This window comes from Colobus angolensis, unplaced genomic scaffold (assembly GCF_000951035.1).
Source record: "Colobus angolensis palliatus isolate OR3802 unplaced genomic scaffold, Cang.pa_1.0 Scaffold188, whole genome shotgun sequence".
NCBI classification, from domain to species: Eukaryota; Metazoa; Chordata; class Mammalia; order Primates; family Cercopithecidae; genus Colobus; species Colobus angolensis.
In genome coordinates, this window is record NW_012115021.1 from 5,355,851 (window position 1) to 5,375,077 (window position 19,227).

Here is a 19,227-nt window from a genome sequence, read left to right on the forward strand (position 1 = left end):
TGCAACTCCATCTTAAATAGGGGTTGGGTAAAATAAGGCTGTGACCTACTAGGCTGCATTCCCTGGAAGTCAGACGTTCTTAGTCACAGGATGAAGTAGGAAGTTGGCAGGACTGGTACCACAAAACCCGGGTCATAAAGACCCTGCTGATAAAACAGGATGTGGTAAAGAAGCCGGCCAAAACCCACAAAAACTAAAATGGTGATGAAAGTGACCTCTAGTCATCCTCACTGCTCATTGTATGCTAATAGTAATATGTTAGCATGCTAAAAGATGCGCCCACCGGTACCGTGACAGTTTACAAATGCCATGGCAACATTCAAAAGTTACCCTGTATGGTCTAAAAAGGGGAGGGATCTGTTGCAGGTGAGCAGCAACTACCTGGAGCTGGTAAAGAAGAATTTACCAAGACAGTTGTAGGTAAAGAAAGGCAGATCTGTTAAAGAAAGTAGGAAAATACGTTGCAAGGTAGCAACAGGAAGACAGCAAGAGAGGAGCTGACTACAAAGACTAAGGCTTGCTGGGGATTTTACAGAATGGTGCTGTGCTGTGTGCTCAAGAGGGCTTTGTGCAGTACTGATAATGCCAAGGTTGCAGTGAGCTAACTTGCAGGTGTCTGGTGATAAGTTGGGCACAGGAGGGCTACATGTCTGGGACCATGAAGAAATGCAGACTTATAGCTTATCTGCTTTCTCTTTTTGCTTTCCCTTGGTCCTGCCAGCCCAACTCCCTCTCCTTAATTAGGACTCCACAGGACCCTCAGTTCTGGGAAATCTCCGCCCCTTTCCTGGAAAACTCATGAATAATTCACCCCTTGTTTAGCATATAATCAAGAAATAATTGTAAGTATACTGGGTCGAGCAGCCCATACTGCTGCTCTGGCTGTGGAGTAGCCATTCTTTTATTCCTTTACTTTCTTAACAAAGTTGCTTTCACTTTACTCTATGGATTCACCCCGAATTCTTTCTTAACAAGAGATCTAAGAACCCTCTCTTGGGGTCTGGATTGGGGCCCCTTTCTGGTAACAATAGCAAGAAGCCGTATTTTGGGGTAAAATGTTTTGGTTTCCTTCAGTGTCTAAATTGTAATTTTTCTACTCCCACTCACACCCCCATGTACATGTTCCATTCATTAATTGAATTACATATGGCATGGGGGTCAGGGGACAGGTTGGCAGTAGAGTTCTTAGCAAAATCTGCTCCTACGAGTGGAGGAGAGATATCAGTACATCAAGCAAAATGTTTGGTAACCAGTGGCTTTTGAGTTTGCTGGTTTAGAAGAAGACATATTGCTGAAATTTTAGCATTCATCTGTTACGGATATCGGAAATAAATCCAAGTATTTTTATTGCATTCCTTGGTTTATTACTAGTGGGGTAGCCTCTGAGCTCTTGTTAAGAGCACTAGTAGCAATTTTCTTAAGCAGATGCTTATTTTTTCTAGTTCTTTCTTACTCTTTGAAGGAAAAATCAAATCCTTAAAATTAATCTCCAATTCATACATATTTTAGTATTTCAACTGGCCTAGAAAACCTCTAAGTTTTTTCCACAGGTGACCCATCTTACACATTCTGAACTTAATGCTGTTGAGGTGTTCAGACACACTTGTAAAAGAAAAGAAGAGAAAAGAAAAAGAAAGAAATCACAAATAAATGTCATCTGGTTAGGTTTTATTCATCTTTCTGGCTTGTTGCGATCTTTCAAATCCTGATTCTGAAATTGGTATTCCTTTCATTCTAGTGTCATCTGAAAATGTGATCAGTTTGCCATCTCAAAAAGGGCAGTCTGCTGGACCACCCTGTGCCTCTCCTCAGGGAGCCTAGCAACAGGCTGTCTCCTAGAAATGACTGCAAGATTTTCAGCCAAGAGTCGTGGTTGCTATATGTAAATTTCAGATGGTTCACATACGGCATTAGGATGATCCTTACCTAGGCAAGGCCATTACATTACCCATTAACCCATGCCCTTCTAATTCCTAATAACACATTCCCAGTCAGGTGTCCCTTACCCTCTCCCAACTTCTGTATCAGTACTGGGGAGCAGAGTCCTTCTTCTGGAGCCAAGCCTTGATGCTTCCAACCATACCCAGCCCCAAAACACTTATGCATAGAAAGAGAAGAGTTTAGGTAGGGGGAGGGGTGGCACAATGTATGTATGACATTGTCTGCCATATATTTCATTGACATTCTATCTCTAAGCTTCCTCAGCCAATCTGCTTTACTCCTGCATTATGTGCTGTGTGTAGTATTTGTCCTTGCCCCAGGACGTAATAGCTGGCATTCAATGTGGGGCAAATACCACTTGACCTAATGCTATAGGTGTTTCTGTGTTTTCCAAAGACAGAAGGGTTCACTTGTGGGTGGGATATGTCTTCCTTGGAGTTGTTGTTGGCAGGTCACCTGGCTGAGTTGAAATGACCAGTGACTAGGTGGTCACAAGGCTTATGCCCAAAGACTGCAGAAGCCCTGGAGCAGGCTATTTGCAATGAAAGAAAAATGTGGGACAATAAAGATGCCCATAATTTCATTCCATTCCAGGTAAGAATGCTGAGCAACTCCTCAGAAGTTTGGAGAGCCTTTCAAGTCCTAAAGATGACAAAGATGTGGTAAGCAGAATAATGCCCCCCACCAAAGATGCCTGTGTCTGTCCTAATCCCTAGAAGCTGTGAATATGTTACTGATATGATGTGGCTGTGTCCCTACCTAAATCTCATCTTCAATTGTAGTTCCCATGATCCCCACGTGTCATGGAGGTACCCAGAGGGAGGTAATGGAATCATGGGGGCAGTTACCTCCCTGCTGCTGTTCTCATAATACTGAGTGAGTTCTCAAAAGATCTGATGGTTTTATAAGGGCCTTCCCCCTCCCCCAACTTCACTCTGCTTCTTGCTGTTGTCATGTGAAGAAGGACGTGTTTGCTTCCCCTTCTGCCACGTTCGTAAGTTTCCTGAGGCCTCCCTAGCCCTGCAAACTGTGAGTCAATTAAACCTCTTTCCTTTATAAATTACCCAGTCTTGGGTATGTCTTTATTAGCAGCATGAGAACAGAACCCAGTCTTGGGTATGTCTTTATTAGCAGATGAGAACAGACTAATACAGTAAATTGGTACTGGGTAGTGGGGTGCTGCTGTAAAGATACCTGAAAATGTGGAAGTGACTAGAACTGGGTAACAGGCAGAAGTTGGAACAGTTTGGAAGGTTCAGAAGAAGATAGGAAAATGTGGGAAAGTTTGGAACTTCCTAGAGACTTGTTGAATGGTTTTGACCAAAATGCTGAGACAGTGATATGAACAATAAGGTCCAGGCCGAGGTGGTCTCAGATGGAGATGATGAACTTATTGGGAAGTGGACCAAAGGTGATTCTTGCTATGCTTTAACAAAGAGACTGGCAGCATTTTGCCCCTGCCCTAGAGATCTGTGGAACCTTGAACTTGAGAGAGATGATTTAGGGTATCTGGTGGAAGAAATTTTGAAGCAGCAAAGTGTTTAAGATGTGACTTGGGTGCTCTTAAAAGCATTCAGTTTTATTCATTTACCAAGATATGGTTTGGAATTGAAACTTATGTTTAAAAGGGAAGCAGAGCATAAAAGTTCAGAAAATCTGCAGCCTGACGATGCAATAGAAAAAAAAAAACTCTATTTTCTGAGAAGAAATTCAAGCTGACTGCAGAAATTTGCATAAGGAATGAGGAGCCAAATATTAATCACCAAGACAATTAGGAAAACTTGTTTTCAGGGCATGTCAGAGACTTTCACAGCAGCCCCTCCCATCACAGCCCTGGAGGCCTAGGAGGGAAAATTGGTTTCCTGGGCCAGGTCCAGGGTCCTCCTGCTGTGTGCAGCCTACGGACTTGGTGCTCTGTGTCCCAGCCTCTGCAGCCGTGGCTAAAAAGAGCCACAGTACAGCTTGGGCCATGGCTTCAGAGGGTGTAAGCCCCGAGCCTTGGCAGCTTCCACGTGGTGTTGGGCTGGCAGGTACATGGAAGTCAAGAATTGAGGTTCAGGAACTTCCGCCTAGATTTCAGAGGATGTATGGAAATGCCTGGATGCCCAGGCAGAAGTTTGCTGCAGGGGCAGGGCCCTCATGGAGAACCTCTGCTAGGCCAGTGCCAAAGGCAATTTGTGGGGTGGGAGACCCCACACAGAGTCTCCACTGGAGCACTGCCTAGTGGAGCTGTGAGAAGAGGGCCACCATCCTTCAGACCTCAGAATGGTAGATCCACCAACAGCTTGCATCATGCACCTGGAAAAGCCACAGACACTCAGCACCAGCCTGTGAAAGCAGCCAGGAGGAAGACTGTACCCTGCAAAGCCACAGGGGCAGAGGTACCCAAGACCACGGGAACCCACCTCTTGCATCAGCATGACCTGTATGTGAGACATGGAGTCAAAGGAGATCATTTCAAAGCTTTACAATTTGATTACCCTGCTGGATTTCAGACTTGCATGGGGCCTGTACCCCTTCATTTTGGCCAATTTCTCCCATTTGGAATGAGTATATTTACCCAATGCCTGTACTCCCATTGTATTGAGGAAATAACTAACTTGCTTTTGATTTTACACGATCACAGGCAGAAGGGACTTGCCTTGTCTCAGATGAGACTTTGAACTTGGACTTTTGGGTTAATACTAGAATGAGTTAAGGCTTTGGGGGATTGTGGAAAGGCATGATTGTGTTTTTTTCTTTTTCCTTTTTTTTTTTTTTTTGACAGAGTCATGAGATTTGGGAGGGGCCAAGGGCAGAATGATATGGTTTGGCTATGTCCCCACCCAAATCTCATCTTGGATTATAGTTCCCATAATCCCCACATGTCATTGGAGGGACCCCGTGAGAGGTAGCTGAATCATGTGAGCAGTTACCCCCATGCTGCTATTCTCATGGTAGCAAATGAGTTCTTACAAGATCTGATGGTTTTATAAAGGGCTACCCCACCTTCGCTCTGCACTTCTCCTTGCTGCCACCATGTCTATTAGTCCATTTTCATGCTACTGATAAAGACATACCTGAGACTGGGTAATTTTTAAAGGAAAGAGGTTTAAAGGACTCACAGCTCCATGTGGCTGGGGAGGCCTCACAATCATGGTGGAAGGCAAAAGGCACATCTTACATGGCAGCAGACAAGAGAGAGAATGAGAACCAAGCAAAAAGGGTTTCCCCTTATAAAACCATCAGATGTCATGAGACTCATTCACTACCACGAGAACAGTATGGGGGAAACTGCCTCCATGATTCATTTATCTTCCACCGAGTCCCTCCCATGACACATGAGAATTATAGGAGCTACAATTCAAGATGAGATTTGGTTGGGGACACAGCCAAACTATATCACCATGTAAAGAAGGGCGTGTTTGCTTCCCCTTCTGCCATGACTGTAAGTTTCCTGAGGCCTCACCAGCCATGCTGAACTGTGAGTCAATTAAACCTCTTTCATTTGTAAATTACCCAGTCGTGGTTATGTCTTTATTAACAGCATGAAAATTGACTAATACAGTTACCTTACACAGCAAAGAGGAGTTGAAGTTGCTAATCAGAAGACAGTCAGAAGACAGTCAGAAGACAGTCAGAAGACCGGGACAGTCAGAAGACAGTCAGAAGACCGGGAGACTGTCCCCAATTACTGGGTGAGCCTGATGTCATCACAAGGGTTCTTTTTTTTTTCTTTTTTTGAGATGGAGTCTCGCTTCTGTCGCCCAGGCTGGAGTGCAGTGGCCGGATCTCAGCTCACTGCAAGCTCCGCCTCCCGGGTTCACGCCATTCTCCTGCCTCAGCCTCCTGAGTAGACTACAGGCGCCCGCCACCTCGCCCGGCTAGTTTTTTGTATTTTTTAGTAGAGACGGGGTTTCACCATGTTAGCCAGGATGGTCTCGATCTCCTGACCTCGTGATCCACCCGTCTCGGCCTCCCAAAGTGCTGGGATTACAGGCTTGAGCCACCGCGCCCGGCCTAAGGGTTCTTAAAAATAGAAGAAAGATGGCCAGGATGGTGTTGCATGCCTGTAGTTCCAGCTACTTGGGAGGCTGAGGCTAGAGAATCACTTGAGCCTAGGAGTTCAAGACTAGCATGAGCAACATAGAGAGACTTCATTTTTAAAAAAAATTTTTCTTTTTAAAGTTAACCAGGCATGGTGGCATGCCTGTAGTCCTAGCTACTTGGGAGGCTGAGGCAGGACGATTGCTTGAGTACAGGACTTTGAGGCTGCAGTGAGCTGTGGTCACACCACTGCACTTCAGCCTGGGTGACAGAGCAAGAGTAAGACCCTGTCTCTAAAAAAATTTTTTTTTAAGTGAAAGGAGGACAAAGAGTTAGAACATGTAGGAAAACCACATAGACATAGCCAAGGGAAGAGTGTGTGCACAGGCTAACATCTCCTGTTCTGTCTGGTCATCACCCCAGACCAAGTCAAGCAGTTTCTACAAGGCTCCTGGAAAAGCAGCCAAGAGGCTTCTGATCACTTCTTGGGATTTTGTTTCAGTACTCCTTACCCATACGTGCATCAAGAGAGCTCTGCAGAGCTGCACAGTTGGTTCTGCATTACTTTTTGTAGCTTACCTATTCATACAGTGTCTTTTCTAATCTCTGATTTCACTGTAGAAACCCCACTTAAGGTCCAGTTAACTTCTGCCCCTGAAAGGAAGCTTGTGTTTAATGCCTGTGGAAGAAGGTCTGTCAGCTCTGCAGGCTGAATGGGTGCTGGGACGCCAACTCCCCTGGCAGGTTTCTGACAGCAAGATGTTCCTCTAACCAAGAGGTCCTTCCTCTGACTGACTGCCCAAGGCCTTCACAATTCCCACTGTTACATGATAGATAGAGTGCTCCCTGCCCCTTCCAATTTCTCCATGAATATGTAGAGTAGTAGCTTAGTAAGAATGCTAAAACTATAAAACTCTTAGAAAAAATACCTAAGGGTAAATCTTCATAACTCTGGATTTGGCAGTGGATTCTTAGACATGACACCAAAAGCATAAGCAATATAAGAAAAAAACAGATATACTGGACTTCATCGAAATGAAAAACTTTTGTGAATTAAAGGACACTATGAAGTGAAAAAACAACCTACAGAATGGGAAAAATGTTTTCAAATGGTATATCTGATAAAGTTCTAATATCAAAAATATAAAAATAACTCTTACAATCTAATGACAAAAAGACCAACAACTCAATTAAAATTTCAAAAAAAAAAAAAAAACTTGAACAGATATTTCTCCAAGGAAGATAAAGAAATGACCAAAAGGCACATGAAAAGATGCTCAACATCATCAGTTATTAGGGAAAGGCAAATCAAATCCATTATGAGATACCATTTCACATCCACTAGGATAGCTATAACAAAAAACTCCAAAAAACAGAAAATAACAAGTGTTGTTGAAGATATAGAGAAATTGGAGCCCTCATACACTGCTAGTGGGAATGTAAAATGGTGTCACTGCTTTGGAAAACAGTTTGGCATTTCTTCAAAAGGCTAAACATAGAATTACCATATGACCCAGCAATTCCACTTCTAGGTGTATACCCAAAAGAAATAAAAACAGATGTTCAAATAAAAATGTGTATACAGATGTTCATGGCAGTACTATTAATTCACAACAGACAAAAGGTGGAAACAACCTAAATGTCCATCAACAAGTGAATGGATAACAAAATATGGTCTATCCATAAAATGGAAAATTATTCATCCATAAAAAAGAAGAAAGCACTGCTAAAGGCTACCTCATGGATGAGTTTTGAAAATAATTTGCTCAGTGGAAGAAGCCAGACAAAAAAGATCAGATAGTGTATGATTCTATTTATATAAAAAGAATATAAAGAGAATTTATATTTGTCCAGAATAAGCAAATCCATAGAGAAAGAAAGCAGACTGGTGGTTTCCAGGGACTGGAGAAAGCGGGGAATGGGGAGGTACTATTAATAGGTATGGAGTTTCCTTTTGGGGTGATGGAAAATTCTGGAACTAGATAGTGGTGATGGTTGTACAATGATGTGAATGTACTTAATGCCACTGAATTGTATACCTTAAAAAAATTTAAATAGTTAATTTAATGTTATGCATATTTTACTGCAATAAAAAGCAAGAATGGGAAAAAAGAACAAAGCCATCTAACAGTGATCATGCAGAGCATGTTTGTCCATTCTGTCCATAAGGATACCAAGTCCTTGCCAAATGCGTTGGAGAAAACTGCACACTACTTGTACCACATTACTTTGATCAATCAGCCTAACATCATCAGTGAAGGTATAAGTGAAAGCAAATCTGATGATCAAACACGATGTTCTTTGAGACCCCTCTGTCCTCCTTCCACAGCTCACTACTTTTCTGTGTGGGTGCTTGCAAATCATTCTTTGAATATCGTAATCCATTACCTGGGAATAACATCAAGTATGCTAGACTGTTATGTCTGATATTGTCTCCTTTTTCAGAATCACGACTCATCTCCTCCATTTCTCTGGTGTTTCTCCTACTTTCCAACTATAGGCATTAAGGGTCTCATTTGTAAGTTTTCTCTGATTGTTTATCATATTCACCGGGGCCCAAACTCATACTAACAGCCAACAGGTGCTGCATCTTTCGTCTGTGTTTTTTTCTCCTTTGTTTCATTTTTCTTTTTATTTTTTGTAAACATGATATCTTACTATGTTGCCCAAGTTGGTCTTGAACTCCTGGGCTCAAACGGCCCTCCTGCCTCAGCTTGCCACACCCAGCCTTTCTTCTTTGTTTCTGATCTCACTTCCCACCACCCTCTTCTTTGCTTGCTCTACTCTAGCCCATACTAGTTTCCTTCCAATTCCTTATATCAAATATGCCATGCTTCCTCCTGCTAAGCACTCTGTTCACTCTTCCTGGAAAGCTCATCCCCCACATTTTACCTGGTTCATTCCCTCACTTTCTTCAGATCTGTGCTAAAATATCACTTTGCCAGAGAGGCCTTCCCTGACCACTCTATACGAAATAGCAACCCCCACAGCCCCTCTCTGGCATCTCTCTTGCTTGAGATTTATTTATCACCTTCTGACCTATTTATCTATCTACTTATTGTGTGTCTTCTGCTGTTACTCCCTTCATCTTACCTCTTGGCACTTTTCACTACCTGACACATTTATGGGTTTATTGTTGGTTTGTCTGGCACCCCTGGCATGTCACAGGTGCTCAGTAATTATTTATGTGATAAATCAAGGTTGGGCTTCAACTTTCCCTTTACCCATGCAGTCAATCAGCCAAGAATTATTGAGCAATCTTTATTTTCCAGGAACTGCATTAGGTTTCCGAGATGCAGAGAATAAAAATACATGGTCCCTGCTTGTAAAGAGCCTCCAGATTAGTAGGAGTGGATGGACAACCATTTGTCATAGGAGGGGCCATGATGTGGGGAATATCAAGGAGGCCTCACTGAAGGATTGAAAAGGACTGAGATGTTTCTGAAGGCCGAGGAAGGGCTCCACAGGCATTCACAGTCACTGAGGTGTAAGAGAACATAGCTTGTTCGGGGAACTTCAATATTCTGAGGCTGGAGCCCCAGATGCACAGGAGAGAAGGGTGGCACTTATCATCACTGGATTATTTGTTTATCTGTTTATCTATCCCCCACTCTCTTTCCCCTTACCTCTCTGACTTATCACGTTCTGAGTAAGCCCCAAGAGCCTGACCCTCAGGTGAGCACAGTGGCTCACACCTGTAATCCCAGCACTTCAGGAGGCTGAGGCTAGAGGATCCCTTGAGTCCAGGAGTTCAAGGCCAGCCTGGACAACACAGGTAGACCCTGTTTCTACAAAAAATAAAAAAAAATTAGCTGGACATGGTGGCACACACTTGTAGCCGCAGCTACTCAGAAGGCTGAGGTGGAGGGATCTCTCGAGCTCAGGAGGTCAAGGCTGCAGTGAGCCGTGATATCACCACTGCACTCCAGCCTGGGTGACAGAACAAGACCCTGTCTCAAAAAAAAAAAAAAATATTAAAAAGCCTGACCCTGAAGGGCCACTAATTGGAATTTGATACCCACAGGTGATGGAGTATGTGGTCAAGAAGACAAAAAGGGGGAAAACAAGGCAGGGAGCTCAGCAGCTATGTTGTTTGTACAAAGCCTTCATTTTTTCTGCTTGCAGATGGCCACAGTACTTAAGAAAGCTGCCAAGTCAGATTAAAATCAATCAAGAATGTAGAATATGGGTCTTAAGTTCAACAGACAGAACTACTGGTGAGAGAGTTGTTGCCATACAAAGGCCTCCCTGTTTCAGCGTAGGTTGGAGTAGGGCAATGTTCAGGGAAAGGCTGGCTAACCACCCCAGCATGTAATTGAGTCTGTTCTTTTCTCTGTTCTACTAATGATTCATTAAACAGAGTGTACCGCTCACTGTGATCCAGATTCATGACTTCAAATCAAACAGAGGAAGCCAATTTCTGCAAAGTATGAGAAGGAAATATCAGTCCCTTCGGCTCAGTTAAGGCAGGCTACAGAAGCAGGAACCCTGCAATTGCTTTTCTCTGGGCAATATATTTTTAAAAAACTATAGCTTCAGATCTACACTGAGGACGGGTAGTAGAAAAAAGTCTAGGCTACTGATAAACACATCCCTTGGACTTGGTTGCCATTGTGACAAACTTTTTAAACAAACCTAGAAATAAATATGAAGTATTTTAGCTGTAGTTAAATGGTTAGGTTAGAGAAAGAAATGAAAAGTTGACACTACATATTTTGTTTTATTTTTGAGACAGGGTCTCTCTGTCGCCAGGCTGGAGTGCAGTGGCGTGATCTCAGCTCACTGCAACCTCTCCCTTCCGGGTTCAAGCGATTCTCCCGCCTCAGCCTCCCCAGTAGCTGGGATTATAGGCGTAGACCACTAGGACTGGCTAATTTCTTTTTCTTTTTTTTTTTTTTTGAGACGGAGTCTCGCTCTGTCGCCCGGCCTGGAGTGCAGTGGCCGGATCTCAGCTCACTGCAAGCTCCGCCTCCCGGGTTTACGCCATTCTCCTGCCTCAGCCTCCCAAGCAGCTGGGACTACAGGCGCCCGCCATCTCGCCCGGCTAGTTTTTTTGTATTTTTTAGTAGAGACGGGGTTTCACAGTGTTAGCCAGGATGGTCTCGATCTCCTGACCTCGTGATCCGCCCGTCTCGGCCTCCCAAAGTGCTGGGATTACAGGCTTGAGCCACCGCGCCCGGCTGAGCCACCGCGCCCGGCGCTAATTTCTTGTATTTTTTGGTGGAGACCAGTTTCACTGTGTTGGCCAGGCTGGTCTCGAACTCCTGGCCTCAAGTAATCTGCCCACCTTGGTCTCTCAAAGTGCTGCGATTACAGGCATGAGCCATTGCACCCGGCCAGGCACTAAATATTTTAAATATAAATATTACAGTCTTAAGAAATTACATTTCTGATACAAAATTATCTGGACATGGTGGCGTATGCCTGTAATCCCAGCTACTTGGGAGGCTGAGGCAGGAGAATCGCTTGAACCCGGGAGGCGGAGGTTGTAGTGAGCCGAGATTGCACCACTGCACTCCAGCCTGAGTAACAGAGCAAAACTCTGTCTCGAAAAAAAAAGAAATTAAATTTCTGTTACTTTAAGGAGAGCTGAGAATTGTTGGGAAGTTACTGTGTGGGGAATTAATACTAATATTCACATTCCATTGTGTCATTATGTACTAAGCATCATGATGGGTCCTTGGCATACTTTATTTCATCTTCAGAATAACTTTCTCAAACGTATATGTAATATTGATCTAATTTAATAGATGAGGAAATTGAGGTTCTGAGAGATTAAGCAAGCTAAGGTATGAGAAAAAGCCAAGATTTTAAGCCTGGGTCTGCCTGACTTGGAGGGCATACTGTTTTGTGTGGTGCCCTGAAAAGCTCTTTCTGGCTTTTGTGACAAATACCAAGTACCTTCCTAAACAAAGCCCTGTTGCAGAAAGAACAAATGAAAAATTAAATTAGAAAAGCGTATTTACTTACTGTGAATTTGCAGTGATGGAAATCACAGTGAGGAGTTACAGTTTCTAAAGGAGTTGTGAAGAGACATGATTCTCCACTCTTACATTGGAAGATACCCACAAGCACAAAAGAAGCAGTCGAAGGAAAGACTTTTATTTAAGAGGAAGAAAACGCCTCAATTCAAGGTTAAATCATGAATAGAAATTAGGTATAAAATAACAAAGTGGCCGGGCACGGTGGCTCACATCTGTAATCCTAGTACTTTGGGAGGCTGAGGCAGGCAGATCACTCAAGCCCAGGAGTTCAAGACCAGCTTGGGCAACATAGCAAGACCTCATCTCTACAAAAAATACACAAATTAGCTGGGCACGGTGGCATGCGCCCGTAGTCCCAGCTACTCGGGAGGCTGAAGCAGGAGGATCGTGGAGGCTGCAGTAAGCCATGATCATGCCACTGCATCCCAGCCTGGGTGACAGAGCAAGACTCTGTCTCATCAATAAGTAAATAAATAAAATAAGAAAGCATCTTCATGAGAAACACAGAAAAGCCTCAAGAAAAGAGCCCCTTCATTGAGTGCTTGTATGTTCGGTGCTTTGGGGCAATTCAAAGGAAATTCTAGACATTGGTCTCACCCATTGTACCTGACTGTTCCTAGACTTCTGACATAACTCATGAAACACTTCATTTCCGTTAAGAGTGGAAGCACTCTTTTCCTCCCTGACTATCTGAAGATAGGCCGCCATCATGAATGACACCGTAACTATCCGCACTAGAAAGTTCATGACCAACCGACTACTTCAGAGGAAACAAATGGTCATTGATGTTCTTCACCCCGGGAAGGCAACAGTGCCTAAGACAGAAATTCGGGAAAAACTAGCCAAAATGTACAAGACCACACCGGATGTCATCTTTGTATTTGGATTCAGAACTCATTTTGGTGGTGGCAAGACAACTGGCTTTGGCATGATTTATGACTCCCTGGATTATGCAAAGAAAAATGAACCCAAACATAGACTTGCAAGACATGGCCTGTATGAGAAGAAAAAGACCTCAAGAAAGCAACGAAAGGAACGCAAGAACAGAATGAAGAAAGTCAGGGGGACTGCAAAGGCCAATGTTGGTGCTGGCAAAAAGCCTAAGGAGTAAAGGTGCTGCAGTAAAGGCTACCTGTGTCCATTTTGGATTTTTCACGAGCAGATTAATAAACTAAAAACTTTCATGTGAAAAAAAAAAAAAGAGTGGAAGCACACGCATGCACACACACATACACACACACCCCCAAAGCAATAGCAGATTCGAATTAGGCTTTTGGGGATCACCAAACTGAAAGGACCCTTAAGGTTCTGACTGTCTAGCCCTTCCTTGGACATCTCCAACAACTAGGAAATCACCTACTTCAATTCCAGACTCCTATTTTTACATAGTACTTATTTATATTTTATCTGAAATCTACCACCCTGTAACTTTCATCCATTGATCTTTGTTTTCCTCTTGGAATGAAACAGAATTCTCTCTTATATCTCATCTCTACATTCTGTAAGAGATTCATCTTTTTGCCCCTAAATATTTTATTTCCTGAACTAACTATTCTCATTCATGTTGGCTGTTGTTCATATGTCATGATTTATAGCACTATATGATATGATTCCTATGAGGGAGTTGAAGTTGGTCTATGTCTTTCATGAAATATGTTTCCCAGAATTGAACATAATAAATAAAAGTATAGTTAAGATTGATTATCAAAGCATAGAACAGTCAGAATATTACATTTCTTTTTTTTGTCTTTGATACTAGGTCTTGCTGTGTCACCCAGGCTGGAGTGCAGTAGCATGATCACAGCTCACTGCAGCCTCAACCTCCAGCTCAATTCCCCAAGTAGTTGAGACTACAGGCACGTGCCACCACGCCCAGCTAATTTTTGTATTTTTTGTAGAAATGGTGTTTCACCATGTTGCCCAGGCTGGTCTCAAACTCCTGAGCTCAAGCGATCCACCCACCTCGGCCTCCCAAAGTGCTAGGATTACAGGTGTGCACCACTGTGCCCAGCCTATATTTCTATTTAAACAGTCCAGAAATCCTTTGGTTCCCCCTGCCCCTACACACACACTTGGTTTTGCAGTCTCATCATGCCCTTGGCTCTTACTGGATTCAGGGCACTAAAATCTTCAAGTATTTTTATCCACATACTGCTATTTAGCAAGTTCTCCCTACAGCCTTAACTTTAGTTCCAAGGATAGAACACTAAAACTTGTCCTATTTAAATTTCATTTTAATAGACATGGCCATTTATGCATGTATTTATGCATTTATCCCTTGCCTTATTTCAAAAGATACTAGGTGACTGATACATCATCCCTGGGCCAATGCCAGGTTGGATCTTGCTTTGTCATCTGATTTATTCACCCTCCCTCCCAGCTTCTTCTTCTCCATCCACTGATAACCAGGCCTGTTCAGCCCATATCTAGAGTGCTTAGAGAAGTGTTGAAAAAGACCACGCTAGGAAAACAGCCCTGTTCAATACAGACCTTTGACAAAATTTCTAGATTTGACAAAGATAGATCCATTAATCAGCATTCTGCTTATGGAGTGGTTATGCTACTAAGTTATCTTATCATCCATCCAGTTTCTCCACCTTTTTTAGAAGGATGCCGTGAAAGAATGAAAAATGTCTTGCAGAAATACGGAAACTCTATGTCCACAGGATTCCTTTGATATACTAGTCTAATAAACATATCACGAAAGAAACCAGGACCTGTCTGTCATGCTGTTTTTTCTTAATAAATTCATGTTGTTGTTTTTTTTAAGCATCACCTCTTTTCTCTCTGGAAGTTCAGACACCACCCATTTGATATTCTTAAGAGAGAATTAACATTGAAATTCCCAGTTAACATCTGTATCATCAACCTTCTCTCCACTTCTTTCTTTCTTGCTTTCTTGCTTTCAGAGACAGGGTCTCACTCTGTTGCCCAGGCTGGAGTACAGTGGCATGATCACGGCTCACTGCAGCCTCGACCTTCGACCTCCCAGGCGCAAGTGGCCCTCCTGCCTGAGTCTCCCAAGTAGGTGGGGCCACAGGTGTGTGTCAATATGCCTGGCTAATTTTTTATTTTTGTAGAGATGGGGATCTCCCTATGTTGCCCAAGCTGGTGTTGAACTCCCTGCCTTAAGGAATTCAACCTCCCACCTTGGCCTCCCAAAGTGCTGGGATTCCAGACATGAGCTACTGTGGCTAGCTTTCTTTCCCTTTTTGAAAACCAAGACACTTATCCATTTCCTGTCTTCAGGAAGTGCTTCTATTTCCCATAGATTGCAAATATTTTACAGATCTCTTTTGCAAATTGCTTTCATATTCTCAGATATGATTTGTCCAAACTGGAAGACTCATATTTTTTTAGTTTGTATTGTTGGAATGGGAGTGATGGTAGTAGAGGGAGAGAACAGTTTCTCCAAAGAATGGGGGTACTGTTTTCAAAAGAAGTGAGGGATAATAGGCAAACAAAAGAGATTCCATTGCAGCAGTGAACCTTCAAATTCAGATGCCCTTCAGCAAGGCTCTGTTCTCTCTATCTAGTCTTTCTTGCATTACCCTTACAGGTCTATGCTGTTCTTGTGGTTTGAAATCTTTGATTGCTATCTTCCTCCTCCCAGGTTCTTATGTATCTTTTATAATCTGAGCTCCTCAGAGAGCCTTACGCTCTCTTACCAGCAAATATAGTCTCTTGGATTACTTCCTCGATGCTATGGACTTGATATTCAGGTCCCCACCCCCCAGATTCAAATGTTGAAACCTTAATCCCCAACGTGATGATATTTGGAAATGGGGGCTTTTAGATGTCATTAGGTCCTGAGGGTGGAGCCTTCATGATGAAGTAAGTTCTCTTATAAGAGGAGGCTCAAGAGAGCCAGCTTGTCCTCCTTTTATCTCTCTACCTTGTGAAGATGTAGTGAGCAGATGGCTGTCTACAAACCAGTAACAGAGTCGTCATCAGACACTGACTCTATTGGCACCTTGATCTTGAAATCCACAGACTCCAAAACTGTGAGAAATAAATATTTGTTATTTAAGCCACCCAGTCAGTGGTATTCTATTACAGCCATTCAAACTGACTAAGAAACTCCACTATTATTATTTAAAGGCTCTAATTCCTCCATATAGACAACAGGCCCTCATGCTAGTTTGTAATTGACATTTCCTGGAGGTAAATGTATTCATTCAGTTTTGTTGCCTTTAGTAGGCCCTGATCCCATTTCCACGGTTTCCGTTACCAGCGTGGTTGAAAATTTGTCAGAGACCAGAGAAGATGAAGCCATTGTGGGCTTCCAAGGCCAATAGGCTAGGAAATAAATTATTCCTATTATGAGGATGAAAATGGAATCCTCACATTAGCCTTCCTGATTGCTTGCTTACCTTGTTTTTATACTTTCTAAGTGAACAGGAACAAAGCCACTTGCTGCTGTTCTCATTAACACTAATGATCAATAAGTAGAATTTTTTTTTTTTTGCTGATTCTTATATTTTGTTCAACATTATGTATGCTTAATTTAGAGCTTATTAGGGCATTGCCAGTCTTGCTCATTATCTCCTCCACAAAATGAATGTGTTTCCTGGGCAAGTAGTTAACATGAAGCAACAATGACTGACTCCGTTTTTGTAATTAAGCAAGGCTTTCAGTTACATTTGCTGGGGGCGGAGAGGAAATAAGCAAGAATTAGCATTTAATATTGACATATTTTAGATACTCGAAAGAGAGAGGGGTACTTGTAACAATTTCAGCACTGAATATTAATGACCGGAGCTGAATTGGTGTCCAAGGAAAATGTTTGGCCTTGTATCTTCCCCTAAGCTCCTTTGAGGTTCTTTCCACCCTTTAAAATCATGCTTTGAAATGAAATACTGATACATGCTACAACATGGATAAACCTTAAAAACCTTATATGAAGTAGAAGAAGCCAGGCACAACGGGCCACATATTGCCTGATTCCATTTGTGTGGAATGGCTGGAACAGGCAAATCCATAGACAGGAAATAGATTAGTGGTTGCCAGGGATTAGGGGGAATGGGGAGATAGTGGGGTGATGGCTAAGGGGTATGGAATTTGTTTTTGCGGCGATGAAAATGTTCTGAAATTAATTGTGGTGATGAATACACAACTCTGCATATACTAAAAGCTATTGAATTGTATGCTATTAATGGGTTAATTGTGTGGTGTGTGAATTACATCTCAATATGAAGCTGTTTTTAAAAATCAAACTCTACTCTTCCTGTTACCATTACATATTCTCCTTCTTTGGAATCTTCAGAAACCGGATCACTGTTGCCTTTTCTATCAGGTCCTATTACTATCCTAAATGACTTTGACATCCACATGGATGAGCCAGCACTCAACGCCCCAGTGAGTCCTTTCCTTGGTCTTTGCTTCTCCAGTGACTTTCCCCTCCTTTCCACTTGGCCACCCACTCCACCCTTGTTTGTTGCAAGCCTCACCTGACTCCCTCTCTCTCTCTACAACAGAAACAATGCATTCTCATCTCTCTCTCGCACAACACAGCCTCCGGTACTTCCAGATGTCTCACTGAATTGCTCTAACTATAACCTGGACTTTGAAGGCACAGAGTCTTCCTCTTCCTCAACTCCATTACATTCTCTCTTTCTGCTCCATCAGCACCCACAACCTCCCTCCCTGAGGTGAAACTCCCCAATTTCATGTTTACTGCTTTCCTTGCCTGGCTTGAATTCTATGGTTTGTCACTTCAGTCCCTCATTCTTCCATCTCAGTGATCTGGCAAATCTCAACGCTATCAATGAGACTAATTATAGAGTGACCCTGTCACAGATCTCATCTCAACTGTACTCTCAGTTATCCTTCCATATTGCTCCAGAAGCCTCTCTCCAGTTCTCCAAGGTTTCTAGTAGAAATCTGCTCCATACTTCTCAATCCATCTCTACTTCCACTTCCCTCTTCATGTCCAGCAGATAATCTTTTTTTCTTTCTTTCTTTTTTTTTTTTTGAGATGGGGTTTCACTCTGTTGGAGTACAGTGGTGTGACTGCAGCCTCGAAGTCAGGTGATTCTCAGGTGATCCTTCCACTTCAGCTTCCTGAGCAGCTGGGACAATGGGTTCATACCACCACAGTGGCTAATTATTGTATTTTTTAAATAGAGATGGGGTCTTGCTATGTTGCCCAGGCTAGGCTCAAGCCATCCTCTTGCCTCAGCCTCCCAAAGTGCTGAGATTACAGGAGTGAGCCACCGTGCCCAACCTGTATATACATTTACAGCAAGTTTAGTTGACACTTCCCCTTACTCAGGCAAGGCTGTCATCTAGACCCTAGAGACAGGACTACTACCTAAGAATAAAGGATCAGCATTTGAATACATTTGGGGGATATGCTTAGCTATAAGTAAACCACATGCCTACCTACATCATTTCTTCCTCCCCTACTATCCATTGTTCCGAGCAAAATGGCAGAAATCCCCTTTGCTTATTTAAAGTTTCTCTACCTGTGCTGTAGCTTACATCACCTCTTCACTACTCAGTGTCCTTGTAGTATTATTCACTCCCCAACTCATCTTCAGCTTTTCCCTCTCTACTGACTCCTTCCCGTTAGCATGTCTCTCCCTTCTTAGGCAACAACAGTGCCTCTAGCTTGAGTCCACATCCCCTTATCCAGCTACCTCTCTATTTTTTTCCTCCTCTTTAAATGCAAACCTCCAGTCAAGCACGGTGGCTCACGCCTATAATCCCAGCACTTTGGGAGGCTGAGGCAGGCGAATCACTTAAGCCCAGGAGTCCAGCCTGGGCAACATGGTGAAACCTCATCTCTACTAAACATACAAAATTAGCCAGGCATGGTGGCGCGCGCCTGTAGTCCCAGCTACTCGGAGGCTGAGGCAGGAGAATTGCTTGAACCTGGCAGGCGGAGGCTACAGTGAGCCGAGATTGCCACTGCACTCCAACCTGGATGACAGAGCGAGACTCCATCTCAAAATAAATAAACAAATCTAAACCTCCTAAAAGAGTTGTCTTCACTTCTTCCTTTCCATTTTTTCCTCCATATGTGACAATCAGTATTTCTACACATAACTTCACTCAAATGGCTAAAAAAATTCAATGAGCCCCTTTGGTTCCTACTTGAATTATCACCAATATTTGTCATATTTGACAACTTTCTCCTTCTTATCAGGATCTCTTCCTTTAGCTTCGTGACTCTACATATTTCTGGATCTCCTCCTGTATCTTCTTTTGTGACTCTTCTGCTGTCTGCCCCCTGAAAGTTAGTATTCCTGAGTTGTGTCCTGAGTATTTGTAT

The 19,227-nt window shown here is 43.0% G+C and overlaps 2 protein-coding genes across 3 annotated transcripts in view; both read left to right on the forward strand.

Moving 5' to 3' along the window:
* Positions 1-2,543: 2,543 nt before the first annotated feature.
* The window catches only part of AP1S2 (adaptor-related protein complex 1, sigma 2 subunit), a 56,477-nt gene continuing 39,793 nt past the window's right edge, over positions 2,544-19,227 (forward strand). For both annotated transcript variants that reach the window (XM_011940255.1, XM_011940254.1), the window contains exon 1: positions 2,544-2,603. The gene's annotated coding sequence lies outside the window, so the exon portion shown is untranslated. The remainder of the gene's footprint in view (positions 2,604-19,227) is intronic.
* LOC105510455 (40S ribosomal protein S24) lies at positions 12,625-13,132 on the forward strand. The gene has a single exon (XM_011940256.1). It carries the CDS (start codon positions 12,661-12,663, stop codon positions 13,060-13,062), a length of 402 nt encoding a protein of 133 aa, XP_011795646.1. The 5' UTR covers positions 12,625-12,660; the 3' UTR covers positions 13,063-13,132.

Excerpts from the sequence above, each read along its gene's own strand:
- LOC105510455 (XM_011940256.1), top strand. The coding sequence starts at position 12,661 with ATGAATGACACCGTAACTATCCGCACTAGAAAGTTCATGACCAACCGA.